General features: G+C 39.9%; 1 protein-coding gene across 1 annotated transcript in view; it reads left to right on the top strand.

Annotated features, from left to right (window-relative positions):
* LOC112160942 (retinoic acid receptor beta) overlaps nt 1-15,687 on the top strand; it is a 77,536-nt gene that overhangs the window by 15,381 nt on the left and 46,468 nt on the right. Inside the window, exons 2-4 of the mRNA XM_036214221.1 lie at nt 278-556; nt 1,661-1,754; nt 5,409-5,772. Of these exons, the coding sequence (XP_036070114.1) occupies nt 5,580-5,772 (193 nt within the window). The 5' untranslated portion in view covers nt 278-556; nt 1,661-1,754; nt 5,409-5,579. The remainder of the gene's footprint in view (nt 1-277; nt 557-1,660; nt 1,755-5,408; nt 5,773-15,687) is intronic.

Genomic DNA, 15,687 nt, shown 5'->3' on the forward strand with positions numbered 1-15,687 from the left:
TTTTTGTAAATCTGCAGTTACCAAAGACACTTAAGTTTGTAAAAACTCAAATTACGGAATAATTTGGAGGTTTTCTCTGCCAAAGAGGTTTAAAAGCGCGAGTCAAAAAAAAGACAACAATCCACGCTAATGTCCTTTAGATCCTGATCTCTTCACATTGGGGGACGGTACTGTGCTGCATGAAGCTCATATTAAAAAATAAAAATAACAAAAGTTTAAAAAAGGAAGGTAAGAGCAGATGAGCTTGTGCTTAACTCATCAAATGGCTTTTTTTTAGTGAGATTCCAATGGCGATGGCTGATGATGATGATGGAGGGGCAGGCTGAAGACAGTTTAAACACCCAGGTATCAGCGTGGAGGGTGAGCGATCATCAACAGCACCACAGATGGGGGTTTGCAATAAGTAAAGTTAGCTGAAATCTGAGACAAATTAAACCAACGGTTTTAAAATTCTTCATCATCTAACTTGTTTAGAGGCGGATCATCATTAATGCTGCAGAAGCTCCTCATCTACACCTCTAGTCCTCATCTTCTGACCCATCCTCCAGATCAGCAGGTGTGGAAACATAGTGGAGCTTTCATACGTTGCTTGAAGACAAATAAAAAAAAAACATACAAGAAACGTCTTAAAGATTGTTTTTCTCAAACCTTATTCCTGCTGAGGCTTATTGTGCATTCCTGTGCTCGTTTTATTTTATCAAAAATGTTTAATTACGCTCCAGTGAAAGCTGAACGTCGTCAGGCCCCAAAGGAATAAAAAGCTTAGCATATTTGATATCAGAACACAGAAATGCTCTCTTTATTTTTAAGCCAAAGGCAACAGAGATGACTCATCAAAGATCAAAACAGCCGTAAAGTCTTAAAGACACTGAGGAAAATTGTGTTTTTGGTGTTTTTAACTTGTTCTTGTGGCAGATTGCTAATGATGGAGGACACATGTAAAAGAAAAGTAAGCTCAAAATTGCATTTCTGAGTATTTCTTTAGTGGGAATCAGGAGCAGACAAAAAATGCAGTTTGAAAAAGATCTTGGGACATAGAGGGGGAGTGGGGGTGGGGTGGCTCCATGCTAACAGTCCTACCCACAACTTTCTAATAAACTATTGCCGCCCTGCAGAAACTATGTCCTGGAAAAAAAGCACTGTTTATTTCTTTTTTTTTAATTTTATTTTGGCTAAAAACGGCATAATCCTAATTAAAAGACCACTGGGAACGCTTTCACAATAGATGTGAAGATCTTCGGAGTAGGACAAGTTTAGAGATCAAACAGCAAGAGTTCACCTTCGTTAGGGGTTTTACTAATCTTCACAGGTCACCTGTCATCTCATTTATTGTTAATGTGCTCTTCAGAGCGTCGTGGGTGGATGAACTCCTGCTTGAACAAAGGATGCTTATAAACTCCTGATTCTCTCGTATAGTTCCAGAACATCTAAAATCTGAAAATCCCTACTTCCCTTTCGTCTCACTAAGACCTCCTTGACCTTAACTTGATGAATGTCCAGCATCGCGGGGTTCACATCCCTTGTTTAAGGTCATGTCTGTTTGTTATGATTGTGATATTGATCCTCACGGTATTGATGACACATGAGTGTTAATTCCCATGTTACCAATCAGATCTATTGACATTTCTCTGACGCATGTTGGCACCACTTGTCATTACAGCCATGATGAGGAACATGTCAAAGGATCCCTCCTCCAGAAATGCAGAGAGAAGGAAGCCACAGGCCAATAAAAATCAACGACCTAAACAAAAAAGGTTATAATCATTTATAATTTCCAGATTTTTTTTTCCTTAAGGGGACATTTAGGAAAACATTTTTTCAATAGGTATAGATGGTATGACCATGACCAACATCCATCTCTACCAGCCACTCTGATTCTCAAAATGGCCCCTAAAACTGATAGTTAAACTTATGGAAATGTGTTTTAAAACTCCTCTTTTTAAATGTTGCCTGTTTTTTTTTTAATTTTATTTTCTCAACATTTCTTATGTTTAAAATGATGATAAAGAGTTTTAGACGTATGGAGAGTCAGCATAATCTCACCACAAAGTTACACTATATTACCGAAAGTATTACTCACCTGTCTTGACTCACATATGAACTGAAGTGCCATCCCATTCCTAACCCATAGAATTCATTATAATGTTGGTCCACCTTTGGTCCAGATATTACAGCGTCAACTCTTCCAGGAAGACTTTCCACAAGGTTGAGGAGTGTGTTTATAGGAATTTTTGACCGTTCTTCCAAAAGTGCATTGGTTATGTCGTACACTGATGTTGGTGGAGAAGGCCTGACTCAGTCTCCACTCTAATTCATCCCAAAGGTGTTCTACGGGGTTCAGGTCAAGAATCTGAGCAGGTCAGTCCAGTTCATCCACACCAGACTCTGTCCTCCATGTCTTTATGGACCATGCTTTGTGCCCTGGTGCACAGTCATGTTGGAAGAGGAAGGTTCCACTCCAAACTGCACCCACAAGAGCATGGGATTGTCCAAAAAGTCTTATTTTTAGATGTTTTTAGATGTTTTACCTTCCCATGTGTCAAAGTTTTCTTGAAAAGACACTGAACCCCAGGTTATTTCTGGTCGTTTGTTAGCGTCTTGCATGGTCGCTCTGCCAGCATCAGTGTGTGAATGTCTGTGTGTGGGTGAACAGTACTTGTGAAGTACCTTGAGCCTTAATTAACGTATTAAGTGCTATATAAGTATACGCCATTTACCACCATGGATAATACATAATTGATGGATAAAAAGACGAACCGTTATTGGATGATGAATGATAGATGTTCAGAAAAACAAAGACAGGGACACTGATGGGTAAAATGCAGAATGGATGGGAGGATCATTGGAGAGATGGAAGGATTTATAGATAAACTAAAGAAGGAAATGATGAAGGATGGACACATGAGTGATGGATAGATGGAAGGGCAGATTAAAAGAAAAAAACAAGGATGGATGTCATACAAAGAGTTAGATGGATGAACACGTGACCGATGGATGAAGGGGGAGCTGTTGCTGCATGGGTTATAATGTGAGATCAAACGGGTACCAGAGAACATATCTGTTCTAAAAAAATAAAAAAAAGGAAAGAGAGAAGCTGGAAAAATAGAGTGAAGGCTGTCCAGGTTTTATTAGCTTTGCTCAAATCTTCAGAGGTCCTTGAACGACCTGAAAGTCCTGCTGTACAGAATAAAAAACATATTGTACCCTCAAAGCTGGAAGTTCTAGTTCATATTTTAGTTCTCCAACTTTGTCTGGAGTCTATCGACGGCACAAACAAAAGCAGATGACCTGCGTCTGAGCGGTTCATCCTCTTTTCTGAAGCAATTTAAGGTAATTATCAAAAAGAGGCAGTGTATTTTTAGACTGAGGAGGCTCTTTATGGGCTCTTAGAATGTACTACAGTGCATCGCCATGACAACAATTAAATAGCTTGACAAACATTTTCTTAGTGCTGTTCTTATGGCTTCTTCAGATTTAGTTTTTTCTTTCATTGAAGTTCCAAATATTCTGATTCTCTGAAATAATTAGGGGATAACATTTATGTTTAATTTCAGGTCTACAGCATGACCTGCTATGAAAAAGATGTTAAAAAGATCTGCTATAGTCTGTAAAAGGGCAAAAAGGGGTTAAATCTCCAAATATGAGGATTGGTCAAAAGTTGACAATTTGTAGTATCTTCCTTTAAAGACCCCCAGGGTTTTTTGTACCGCTAAGCAGTTAAAATGTCAGACAATATTTTTATTGATCTGCCTTTACAAGGCCTTAAAGTTGGTATCTGACTTTTTTAATTTAGGAAATATAAGAAAAAGTTAACAATAAAATCAGGTTCTTACAGAAAAAGAGAATTCAAGATGGTTTAAACAGGATTAATAAAACAAATTTGTTTCCGATTTTTTTAAGGATGCTTTCTGATTTGTAAAACTCTTTAAAGGCAAAATTATACGTCTTTATAAAAGACCTCTTGGGATAGGAGGTTATATTCTTGAATGACCCCATATCATATTTCTACAAATTTAAAGGAATTTTAAATTGTCATAATCTCCCAGCTCTGCAGAAAAATCTTTGAAGTTTTTCCTCACAAGATCTCAAATAAGATGAAATTTTATAGAAGTTTTGCTTTAAAGTTTTTCTTCCATTAAATACCTGCAGCCAGTTAAAACTGTCAATGAACCCTAACTTTTAAGCACATTCAGTACTTCTTTCAATAATTTACTTTTCCCTTAACTGTCAAAACAGAAAAAAAGATGAACGCCAACTTCAGCCTTTAAGATGTGGACAAATTTAACAAAATAAAATTAAAAACTGGTGTTTTCTCTGCATAATAACAATCCACAGTGTATCCAACTTTATTAACAACACCCTCGTAACATTAAAGAGCCGGTTGCTGCATGTTATGTAAAGCAGTCTTAGTGCGAGGGAACAACCTGTCACAATAAATCCACATTTCAAGTTGGCCTCCTGGTATTGTCTTTAAATGCAGCTTTCTTTTTCTTTGAAGTTGTACAGTATGTTCTTCTTTTGCCTCCTCACTGTTTAAAGAAACTTTATAAAGACATTTGTTCTTGTTTTTTTGTAAGCTTAACTTACTTGGAGAACAAATTTCAACTCCAATCATATATGTATCTACTGTAAAAGTGTTCCTGGTAGTCTATATATAATTATTTTTATTACCGTAATTATTATGCTATTTTTAGCCGAAATCAAAAAGCCTGTGATAAAGTTTGTTCAGAGCGGCAGGACTTCATTAAAAATTCCTCTTTGACACTGTTGCTGTAGAAAAAAGCCTCCACTGATATCCCATCATCCCATTTCTCCCGCTAGCTTTCAGCTACATGCTAGCTGTTTAGGCTAACCTAAGTGGGTTTTTTTCTAATTTAGCATTTAGCTAATATTGTAGCTGGCTATCAGCTTCAGAATTTTTACCTATTAGCTTCAACGTTTTCAGCTATCAATTTCAGCATCTTCAGATATCAGTATTAGCATCTTCAGTGGCCAAATTCATCTTACAGCATTCCCACCAGCATTATCGCAGGTAATGCTATGTATCTAGTTCATAATAAAGTTAAAAATGTATGGTTTTAAAGTTTTAAAAATTTATTTTTTGAGTGTTCAATAAATCTTTATCCTGTTTGGCCTGCAACTGAAGGTGTGTTTTGGATTTTAGCTTCTTGTGCGATTGAGTTTGACACCCCTCCTTTATAGGATCAGTATGTTTTATTTGGAACCATTTTACATATTTGTTTGAGGTTTCCTAGTTGTTCTACTTAAATAAAAAACGGTTTCTGTAAACTATCAGCACTGTTTCATTGCATAAGTCCAGTGAGATAATCACTTCCATTTCTGTGGAAGGCAAAACTTTACTGGCAGAGATGAAGCTCATCTTCATTTTTCTATTTTTGTTTTTTCAGAGCTGGAAGGTGAAGCCCTTGAGTCGGCGTGGGCGACGTTAAACCCCCTCACTATGCGTGCCGAAGTGGCTTCACGCCTGTTCCACATATACTAACTGCTACATCAAGGACACCTGATGGCCCCCCACCTCACTGCCTCAGTGCTCAGCGTGCCCCTCACCCTCTGTTGTGATGAAGACCGCCAGCCGCACCCAGTCCTGCAGCAGTCCCTCCCTGGTCCAGATGAGGCGCTACACTCACGAGGTCTATCCCTACCTGTTTCCATCAGTCATCAGCTCCCTGCCCCAGCTGCGTCCCCCCTCACCTCAAAGATCACAAGTTCAGCAGCCGTGCAGCAGCAGCAGCAACACACCGTCACCAGCCGGTAAGTCCTGCTGACCCCAGAGCGCCCACCTGCTGATTTGTGTTTGTGTTAATGTGTGAGATTGTGGGTGGGTGAATCCTGTTTCACCCTTCAGTAGTGCAGTGAAAGATGGTTGGATCAAAATGAGAGACTGTTAGAAACTTAAGCAAAAACAAATACTGCCATCTAGTGTTTGGAGGTGACATGTCTCTCTTTTCTCCCTCATTGGTTAAATGTTTGGACATACTTCCTCTCCAGAATCAAGGTTGTGGAATGCCGGTCAGGGCGCTTGTAGCTTCCTATCCAGGAATATTTTATCTTCCATCAAGTCACCTCCTGCGTTTCACTGAAATTAATAATGTGTGATGGGTTTCACAATTAGAGCTCTCCTTGTTCCTTAAAAATGTTTCATTTCTATCAGCTGAAGAAAAAAAAGCTCACAGTGTTGAGCATGCAACACTACGGAAAGGGGAAAGAGATTGTATAAAGGGGAAAAAACAGAAGACATTGAAATTGATGGGTCACTGTCAAAGAAGTCAACTTTCAGAGTTTCCCAAATAAAGAGCCACAATTGACTTTGTATCCCTCTATTGTGTGGAAATAACAAAGGGTGCATTTTATTTTAAAAGGAGCTTGGATGTTTTTCGTCAGAAATAAAAAAAAAAAAGTTAACATTTTCAAATTCAGAAAAATGTAAGTTTTATAACTCAATATGTAAAAAGTACATTTTATAAGCAATGGTTTAATAGTCACAAAAGCATAAATAAAGTGTATTTTTTCTAAACGGGAAAGTAGGACTTTGCAGCTCTCTCTGGTTTTTGGTCAGTAAGAAACTGAACTCCTTTAGCGTTTAAGGTTCCAGACCTCTGGTCTAAACTCTCTTCAGTTGATTGTTATTGACGTTTCCCTGTTAGAATTTCAGACTTCTATGAGCATTTGCATGGATTTTTCATTGGGGGTGGCCGCTGGGACGCAGCCAGTGTGAGAGCACCTTAGCATTCACAGACACCCACATACAGCACAACCTCATACTCTTGTTTGACAGGTGACGAGCAGCGGATTCGCCGCGCAGTGAAAGAGTTAAGGAGCTACAGGTTTGCGGCTCGGAGGTTGGGGAGCTTTTATTTAATGTGAACAGCCAGCACATCAAAAACCAACGACACCCAAAACGTCAATTTTTGACACGGCTGTCCAAACTATGCATCAATATGTGATGACTTGAGAATGAAAATGTGTTGACTGGGGAAGATGTCGGCATTATTTTTTATTACTGAAGTACCGAAATTGGCACCGATTAGAAACCGAGAGAACCGCTTTTGCACCGGAACCGAATAAAACCCAATCAGTGCCCAACCCTTATCGACTCTGGTCTCATTGAATATTTAAGCAAGGAAAAAGATCTACTAATATTATTTTTCCCCCTCAGATTAATGCAAAACTGTGATCCTTCAAGCTCAGCCACAGAGACACAGAAACACAGCGAAAGCGGCTGTCATACAGACACAACCCCCTGTACCGGTAAAAATCTTTGAATATTTCTTTTAATAATCTTTTAATAAGAATCCTAAACCCAAACATGGAGACATGATTACCGATGTTCTCTTCACAATAAATAAACCTTTATCCTCAACACCATATCCATTCATTCTAAGTGAGATATCCACAGACGGAGCTGGTAGCTCCTCCCACATGCAGCGAGCATCAAATTTGTGGTGAAAGAAGGGCGAGGCACGCAAATTTATCGCGCAAATGCACCTTAACAAGTATGTTTACTTATTCAAGTCTAATCAGGGATAAGAGTTAATTTGGAGATGGGAATGAACACTTGGAAGACAATTAGGACTTTAAAGTTGAAGAAAATTTGTACGTTTGAAAAAGTTGATTTTCCTGCTACTTTCTATATGAATTTGACATGTTTCCAAATATAAACCTTGAGCCAAAGTTTATGATCTTTTCTTTAAGAGTGATGAAGCCTCTTGGATGGGCGATGAAACATTTCAAGAAAAAGACATTTAAGTCCAGATGTCATGACTCAACTTCAAAATTAATTCCTTCAACGATAATTTCCAAGAATTTCATTTTAATTATATCTGCATGCGCTGGAAGACAATAAATAAGCATTTTCTTAATTTTATTATAAAGCTGCTTTGAGTCACTATGAATGGGCAGAAATGCTAATAATTTTAACCCCTCTATGTGCTTTGATTTGCTTTCATATGCATCACTCTCAGTAAAGGAAAAAAACTGAAATGGACTCAACTACCTGGAAATATCGCACAGTTCTAACAAATGCTCATTTGAGTACTCTATAAATTCTGACCAAGACAGAAAAAAGATACAAGAAGAGGAAAAGTGGCTAGACTGGTTTTGGTTCATGGAAAGTCTGTTTGCATTCACACTGAAGTGAACCGGACCAGAGTTCATCTGCAAGTGAATAGAAACCCTCGTTCTCAAGAGTTCTCAGGACCCCACATCAGAGAAAGTAGGTCTCTGATGTAGATCAAAATGTCCTTGAAGACCAAACACATCCCTGCACTTCCCCTCTGGTTTTGCCTGAGTTTTGTCAGAATTTAAAGCACATGGTAAAAAGGGAAACCAAGTCAGTCTTCCATTTGTCAGCTGCTCACACAGACGCACATGCATCATAAACAGGCTCTTGAACATGCAAAAAGGCCTCGCACTGACACATCCAGACGTGGTTTAATGAATCCTGTCATCCTTCCTCTTGAGCCTCCTCCATCTGTCGCTCCACCTCTCGCTCCACTCTTCTCTTGGGGTCTCAAGGAAAACAAGGGAGGGGATACCTCTACTCTCCACCTGTCACTGTCCGATCCGGTTAGGTCCTCAACTTCATCAAAGCCTTCTTCTGACAGAGGAACTCGTCCTCCTCGTCCCACAAAGAGATGTTCTCGAAGCCATTACCACCTCTTTATACAAAAAATTCTCTCATAATCTTTCTCTTATAAAATGTGCAACTTTTAGACAGTTTGAGCTGCTGTCTGCCTGCAAAACAGTGAGTTTTTACAACAATAAGGTGATATAAACATGAATGAACTGCTTAAAACTGGAATCAACCTGTCCATCCAATGCCAATTGACAGTTAAACCAATTGAACTTGTGACCCATGGATGGCGTCAAATAAAAATATATAACAATAAGTCTCTCACACATTGGAATAGAGCTGTGAGAGAAAAAATCTGGAGCAAGATTTGTTAGATTTGCACCGCTTCGACTTTTCGTACCAAACCTCCTCCAACTGTAGGTGGCGGACATGCGCTAGTATCGTGTAGCAACAGTGAACATCACCTTTTATGCATTCTTGAAAACATTCCTGGTGTGAGACTGTTGTTTAATCTAATAAAAGATGGGCGGGGAATGCAAAAATGAGAAAAGCGTTCCTAAAAAAAAAAACCAACAGAAAAGCCCCAATCTGTTCTTTGATAATAAAACAGGTCCGATAGCGTTCAGAGATCTGAGCCACGAAGCAGTCAAAACATCTTCAAAGTTTATTTCTTTTTTTGGGTTGTGGGCGAGAGGATGAGGAGCTCTGAGGAGAACATTTAATTCCAAAGAAGTTTGAGGGGGCGGGAAAGAAAGAGTCAAACGCAGGCCACCAGGAACTTTGCTGCTAAAAAAAAGCTGTGAAAATGCTGGAAGCTTAGGTTAGTGAGAAGGAGCTGCACGTTGAGTCAGTCATCTGGTTTTCATGAGCCTCACGTGCACACAGAGAGTCTGGTAGTTGAAGCAGAGTCCAGTTTTCATGCTACGTTTCCTCTTCTTTTTGATCTGGACTCTCAGACGCAGAGACGGATGGGAAATGAGAGGCAGACTTAAGCCTCCCTCAAAGAGGCTCTTCACTGTGTGTTCATGCTTGTATCAGCCCGCAATTATGAGGCAAAAAGCCCAAGTCTGCTCCCCCAGATAAGCTGGACGGATGTTCGCTTTCATTCACTGAGAGCCAACAAGCTTTACAGCGCGCAGCCTCCACAACATGCAGCCCCGCTCTCACAAAAGCACCGGGATGGAGGAGCTGTCAGGGAAAAAAGGCTCCAGGCACACAAGTGCTCAGAGCGAGGGGCATATTCATCGTCATTTTCAGATATTAGCCCCATGCTGCCGCTCTTAGGGGGAGGCGGGGTTCAGTAAATCTATATGGCCTTGGACAGAAGAGAGCTAATAAATCATCTTTCCAGACTGGTTTGCTTTTATATATTTTATGACCTATCCAATGCAACGTGATAATCCACTCGTGTCACATTTACAAACAAATTCCCTCTGACCAACGCCTTAAAATCACACAAATTATAACAAAACTGCATCAAAAAGAGGAAAACGCTTGGTTGCAAATGAGTAATAGGGAAAAACTGACTTAAACTCAGCAGTACTCAAGGATCAATCCCAAATTTTGTAGATAAAAACAGTCAAAGCCAACATTTAACCCTGTAACACCAGAACTTTAGCTCCAGTGTTGCCCTTCTTTCCAACTCTTCCACCATTAGCGCTGCAAACCTAGAAAAGCAGCTGATATACATACACATAACAGCAATGAAATGTTGACGCAGTCAGCAATTCTGTCACTAAGAAAAGCGGCTTTTCTCTATTGTGCAACACTTTATGTTAGCTGCTTTTCTTTGCAATAAGCTGCACACACCTGGGATTTGACGCCCATTATAGAACGTGTTAAACATGCATTTCCCGAAAGCACATTTAGCCCATGGTGTTCACACTGGTCAAGCAGGGAGGGGCTTCTTCTTCTACTAGCACATGTCCATCACCTACTGTTGCAGGAGGGTTGGGCCCAATCCGAATTCTTCCCTTCTCCCTCCCCCTTCATTTATCCCTCCAAACGGAGAGTTATGAAAAAATGTGTCTAATATTTTACACATCACTTTCGTCATTGACGTCATTAATAATCGCCAGTCCGCTAGCTTTAGCACGGAGCTTCTAACGCTTGAATATACATAACATGGGCTTTTTCTTTCACAGCTCTCTTCCAATAAATGAAGGTTTTGGTGTCAAAGCAATAATTAATTTCTACTCCATCATCAATTTTCACTTCTGTGAATTAAAAGTGACCCAATCCAAACATCACTACCAAATCAGAGTCCCTGAATGGTCAAAGTTAGAGCTGGTTTAACTTTTGACACGTGTTCATTGGCCACATTTTGTACGTAGAGCCCAAAATGAGTTGTAAGACTTGCAGTTTACCTTCAGAAATACTCTGATTACTCTTCCTCAGAGTGTTATGATCTATAGTAAAATTTCTTGGCATGCTCTCCATTCTCCGTCTCCACCTGGTGCCTAATCGTTGTCATTCATCCCACCTGTGAGCCACAGTATGTCGGGTCTCACACTCTGCCAGTTCCTGGTGCCTTGGCTCACATTCCAACATTTCACACTTTCATAGTTTTTTGCTCGACTGTGTTTTGACCCTTTTTCTGTCTCTGGCTAAGATTAAGTCTGAACCCTTGATGTATCGATCGGCCTTTTCTTCTTCTGAGTTTTTGTCTTTGGATCACAGATTTGTGTGCCTCCTCTGATTAGATTCGTCCTCGTTTCATGACGTCTCCAGTCGGATCTCTGCCTTTGTTAGTGAGAAGTTTCAGCTCCCCTGTGGAACTGGTGGTGCATTTAACTCTTAGAGATCTCCAAATAAATGAATATAAATAGTTCTGTGTGTGCTTCTAGTTTGGGTTGTCCTACTCTGAACATTACAGAGAAAATGAAAGAGAGAACAGTCAACAGGTTAATCAAAAGAAGTTAAAAGAAAGCTGGAGACGGAATACAAAATAAGGTGAAAAAAACAGGTGAGGAGAACAGGAGCGGGAAATCTGGCGGCTGGAACTGCCGGACACATTGTGTCCTTTCCCTGCTGAACCAAGTTTATTTGATGAACCATTGCTTCTTGATCTGAACCCGAAGTCATTGACCAGGAGTGAAAGTACCCCCATATCTCAAAAAAAACTTTATTTTTAGCTGGTGATGTTCAAAGTTCATTTTTTCTTGTTTTCAAATTTAACAAGTTTTTTTATTTTACAATTCTGAGCAATATTGTTAATGTTAATTTTGAAAACAATTAAAGGATCAGCATTTTGCCTAATTTTATGCATATCATGCTCACTAAAAATTTGTTTTGTACCAGCGTGGCACAGGATAAAGCAATGAGCTCAATGAGCCCATAAGCAGCATGTTCACCTAAAAATGTGCAACTCCAGCTTCTGTACATCTTATATGTTTGTTACTTCAAGATTGGAAGACTTGTAATTCATTAAAATAAATATAGATAGACTATATATATATATATATATATATATGTCTCCACAAAGAGCGAAAATATAATCAATTTCTGTTTCAAACCCATCCATCCATTTTTCAACCTCCCATATCCTTTTTGGGTCGCTGGGGCCTATCCCTGCTATTGTTGGGTAAAGGCGGGTGACAGACAAGTCGCCCGCCTGACGCAGACCACACAGTCACTCCCAAGCACACGAACACCAAGGAAGACATTAGAGTAATCAATTAGCCTGTAAAGCATTTTTTGGACTGTGCAGGGAAGCTTGAGGAGAGATTGAGATGAGATTCGAACCAGCGGCGAGAGCGCTCACCACTGCGCCACCATGCAGCCCCTGTTTCAATCCTACAAATTTAATAAAGAAGACTATTAAACATTTTTTTTTTAAACTTGATAATTTATCGACTGCCTTATTTATTACTTTTTATGATTAATTTTAAAACTGGAACAGAAGAAAAAGTTTTGCGCTCGTCTAAAGTTGTGTCATTTCCACTTCCGGCCAATAATGTCCGGCGCCATCTTGTCTTCTGCAGCCAGGTCAGGGTGAGACTCTCTCCCAGATTTAAGGCTCCCATAGCTGTTAGTGCCCACATGTGAGGAGCGTTAGCACCTGTTTGGTATATTTGGTTGACTTGACAACCACCGTCTTCATGCAGATGGCTGAATCACCAATCAGAAGAGTAGTGGGCGGGGCATGTTCTATCACTGCTTGTAATATTTTAAGTAATATTTTATATCCCCAACAATACAGACTGATTTAAAGTTTTATGAGCCTGTAGCAGAAAGCCCAGAAACAGCCCACTGAAGGTGTTCTGCTCGAGCCTCCCTGCTGGTCCTGGTCCTCCTCAGGACTCATGGATCCCTTTAATGGTTTTATCCTGGGGAAACGGCCTGCAGAGTGGAGAGTCTGTTTCGAGGATAGGAGAGCTTAAACAAAAGCTTGTTTAAATCTGGAGGCTGAGCGTGCTCCGTGCACGCACACAGACTCTGAAGGAGACGCTATAAGCCACATTCTCGAGGGACGCAGGAGAGCAGCCACAGCGCGGTGGAGCTCCAGTAACGAATTAACAAGCTCCGGATTTACGTCCAGGCAGAAAACACACAAAGGAAACCGATTCTTAGACGTCCTGACGATCTCGCTCACAGCAGTATGAGCAATGTTGGAATGAATGTTTTAAGGAGTTTTTTATCAGTCATTTTCTATGCTCATGCTTCCTCAAGAAGTCTCAGGAAAGAAAACTTCATCTTTACTTTAAACTGTTGCCACCATTCTGTTGTTTTGTGTCATCTGCAGGTTCAGTTGTTGTCGTCTTTGGGGAAGTAAACACCAGAAACCAAATTCATCTTTCAGTTTGGCCAGTTCCTCCGGTGTGTTTGATGTCCTCTGAAATGACGTTTTCCTTGTTGTTAGATCCCAACATCAAACAGGAAATGTCACTTCATAAAAGGAAAAGGGACAATGAGAGGATGGCGTGACCAACAGATTTATTAACACATGCACATCTATTTTCATTTTTACTCCGTTTTTCATCTCATTGTATGTCTTCATAAAAGGGAATTCTGGGAACAGCCAGGAATCCTGTAGACTGGAAGAGAAGAGCTTGGTTTGGAGAACATGAGATGTATTTGGGTCCATTTTTTCTAATAAATTTGGCAGAATTTTACTCAATCTTTTCCACCTGTGGCGTCATTTGGTACTTTGGACCTCAAAAAGCTCGCTCTGCGTCATCTGTCTCCTGTTGTTTGCAGTTACAAATGAGGATTTTGTTAGTTTGCTTCATGTTCTCGAATTACTACAGTGTCTAAATTAATATCCTATTACATTTTTTAAGAGACTTTGAGTTTCTCTGTCTTTATCCTGTTACCTCCCTATATAATTATGCATATTTGTGTTTGTCTCTCACAGCTACAGTTGTCTCATAACAGATGTCCCAGTATTTCTGTGTTTGTCTCATTCCTGTCCTCTCAGACTCCAACCAGTCACATTAAATAATCGCCCTTATTGAATTTGACTCTACCACAGACTTCACAGGTTAAATGGAGTTCTTGTCTCCATCATCACCTCTCTATTTAGTCAATATTGGGAATACACGAAAAAAACCTTTGATGCAATCTGTTGGTCACTTGGCCACTTTGGGCTGACCTGGACTTGGTTCCAAAGATTATTTGGAGTTTTTTTCTATTAGAGGAGAAAATGATCGTAGTCATTTTTAATTTGCTAAGTTTGAACTTTCTTTTCAAAGAAGCACTCCTTTACTTTTGAGTCATTTCGCTCAGTAAGGATTGTTCTTTTTGTCAAAAAGAGGATAGTCTCAATGGGATCCATGAAAAAAGATGGAGTTAGAAGATTTTAAGCCTGTACATTAGAGAATTTTATATTCTGCTTTAAGCGAGCAATAATAGTTTCATCGTTCTGAACTCTGGTTACACCATCTTAAGCCAGCTGGAGGTTCTGCATAGAATTTTAGGACAGTAAAGTTGAAGTAAGAAATGCAGGAACTATTTTCTCTCCCTCATTTTAAGACAAGACATTCTGGATTTTAGGATCCAGGTTCAGGGTGCATGCTGCCTTCACCCAGCTGGGTTGGTTCTAGTAGTCTTGTGATCCCAAAAGGGATTCAGTGAGTTCAGAGGATGGATGGATTTATGGATCAGTTAACCTATTACCTGATATCTTGAATGGAAGAACAGCTTTCATGACTTCTGGTAAAGCTGGAAGCTGCATTTTTAGATTAGTCATCAATGATAAAAAACTGACCAAACTGAGAAAATATCATCAAAACCCTGACACCAGTTTCATCCCACTGCTTTGTTTTGATCAACCTGTGACAGTTTAGTCAAGTGCCATTTTGAGCATCAAAATGAGGCCCAAAAAGCAACAAAACTTCAGCTGGTTATTCACACAATACCCGGAGCAGGAAGCAGGAAGTGAATCCATTATTCCAGAATCTGAGAACTAAATGTTCCTGCACACTTAATAAACTTTCCTGAGAGCAAAACCTGCTGTTTGGATAACTGCTGATCATACTAGAACCAGCTCTGACTCACTTTATGTCTGTTTTTTCAACCAATAGAAATTATTTGCAGTCATAATCAAGTGATATTTTTCCTTAAAGAACACCTTCAGCAGCAAAGATTTTAAAATGCAGCGGAGTGTTTGGAAAGTTCTGCTCCTCCGAGTCCCGGACAGAAAGAAGACAGCAGCTGGACTGGAGTATTGATTTTCTGGCACCACCCCGCTCAGGTTTAGAAATGCCAATACAAGGATTCCCCCCCTCCCGACTCTGCGGTTCACGCCGAGTTCACATGTCATTTTCTATAATTCTGACAAAATCAAGATGGTTAACCGAGATGTAGTTAGAGGTGCCGGGCCGCCCACGGGCTTTTCTGATTCAATTAGGTGTCTGCGTTCTGCCATTTAGTACCAGACTGAAGTATTTCCTCATCGATGGTGGGTAGAAGTTAAATATTGTTTGGAAAATTTAAGCATGTTCAGCACAAACACGTACAACAGAAGACTTTCTGCAGGAATGTCATACTCTCTGAATAAAGAAATTAAACTGGTTGTAAATATTCAGCTGTCAACAACAGGAAGCAGAGAGCTCAACATTACAGAGAAAACAAAGAGCAGACAGCAGCGAGGA

Source organism: Oryzias melastigma, linkage group LG11 (assembly GCF_002922805.2).
Source record: "Oryzias melastigma strain HK-1 linkage group LG11, ASM292280v2, whole genome shotgun sequence".
NCBI lineage: Eukaryota > Metazoa > Chordata > Actinopteri > Beloniformes > Adrianichthyidae > Oryzias > Oryzias melastigma.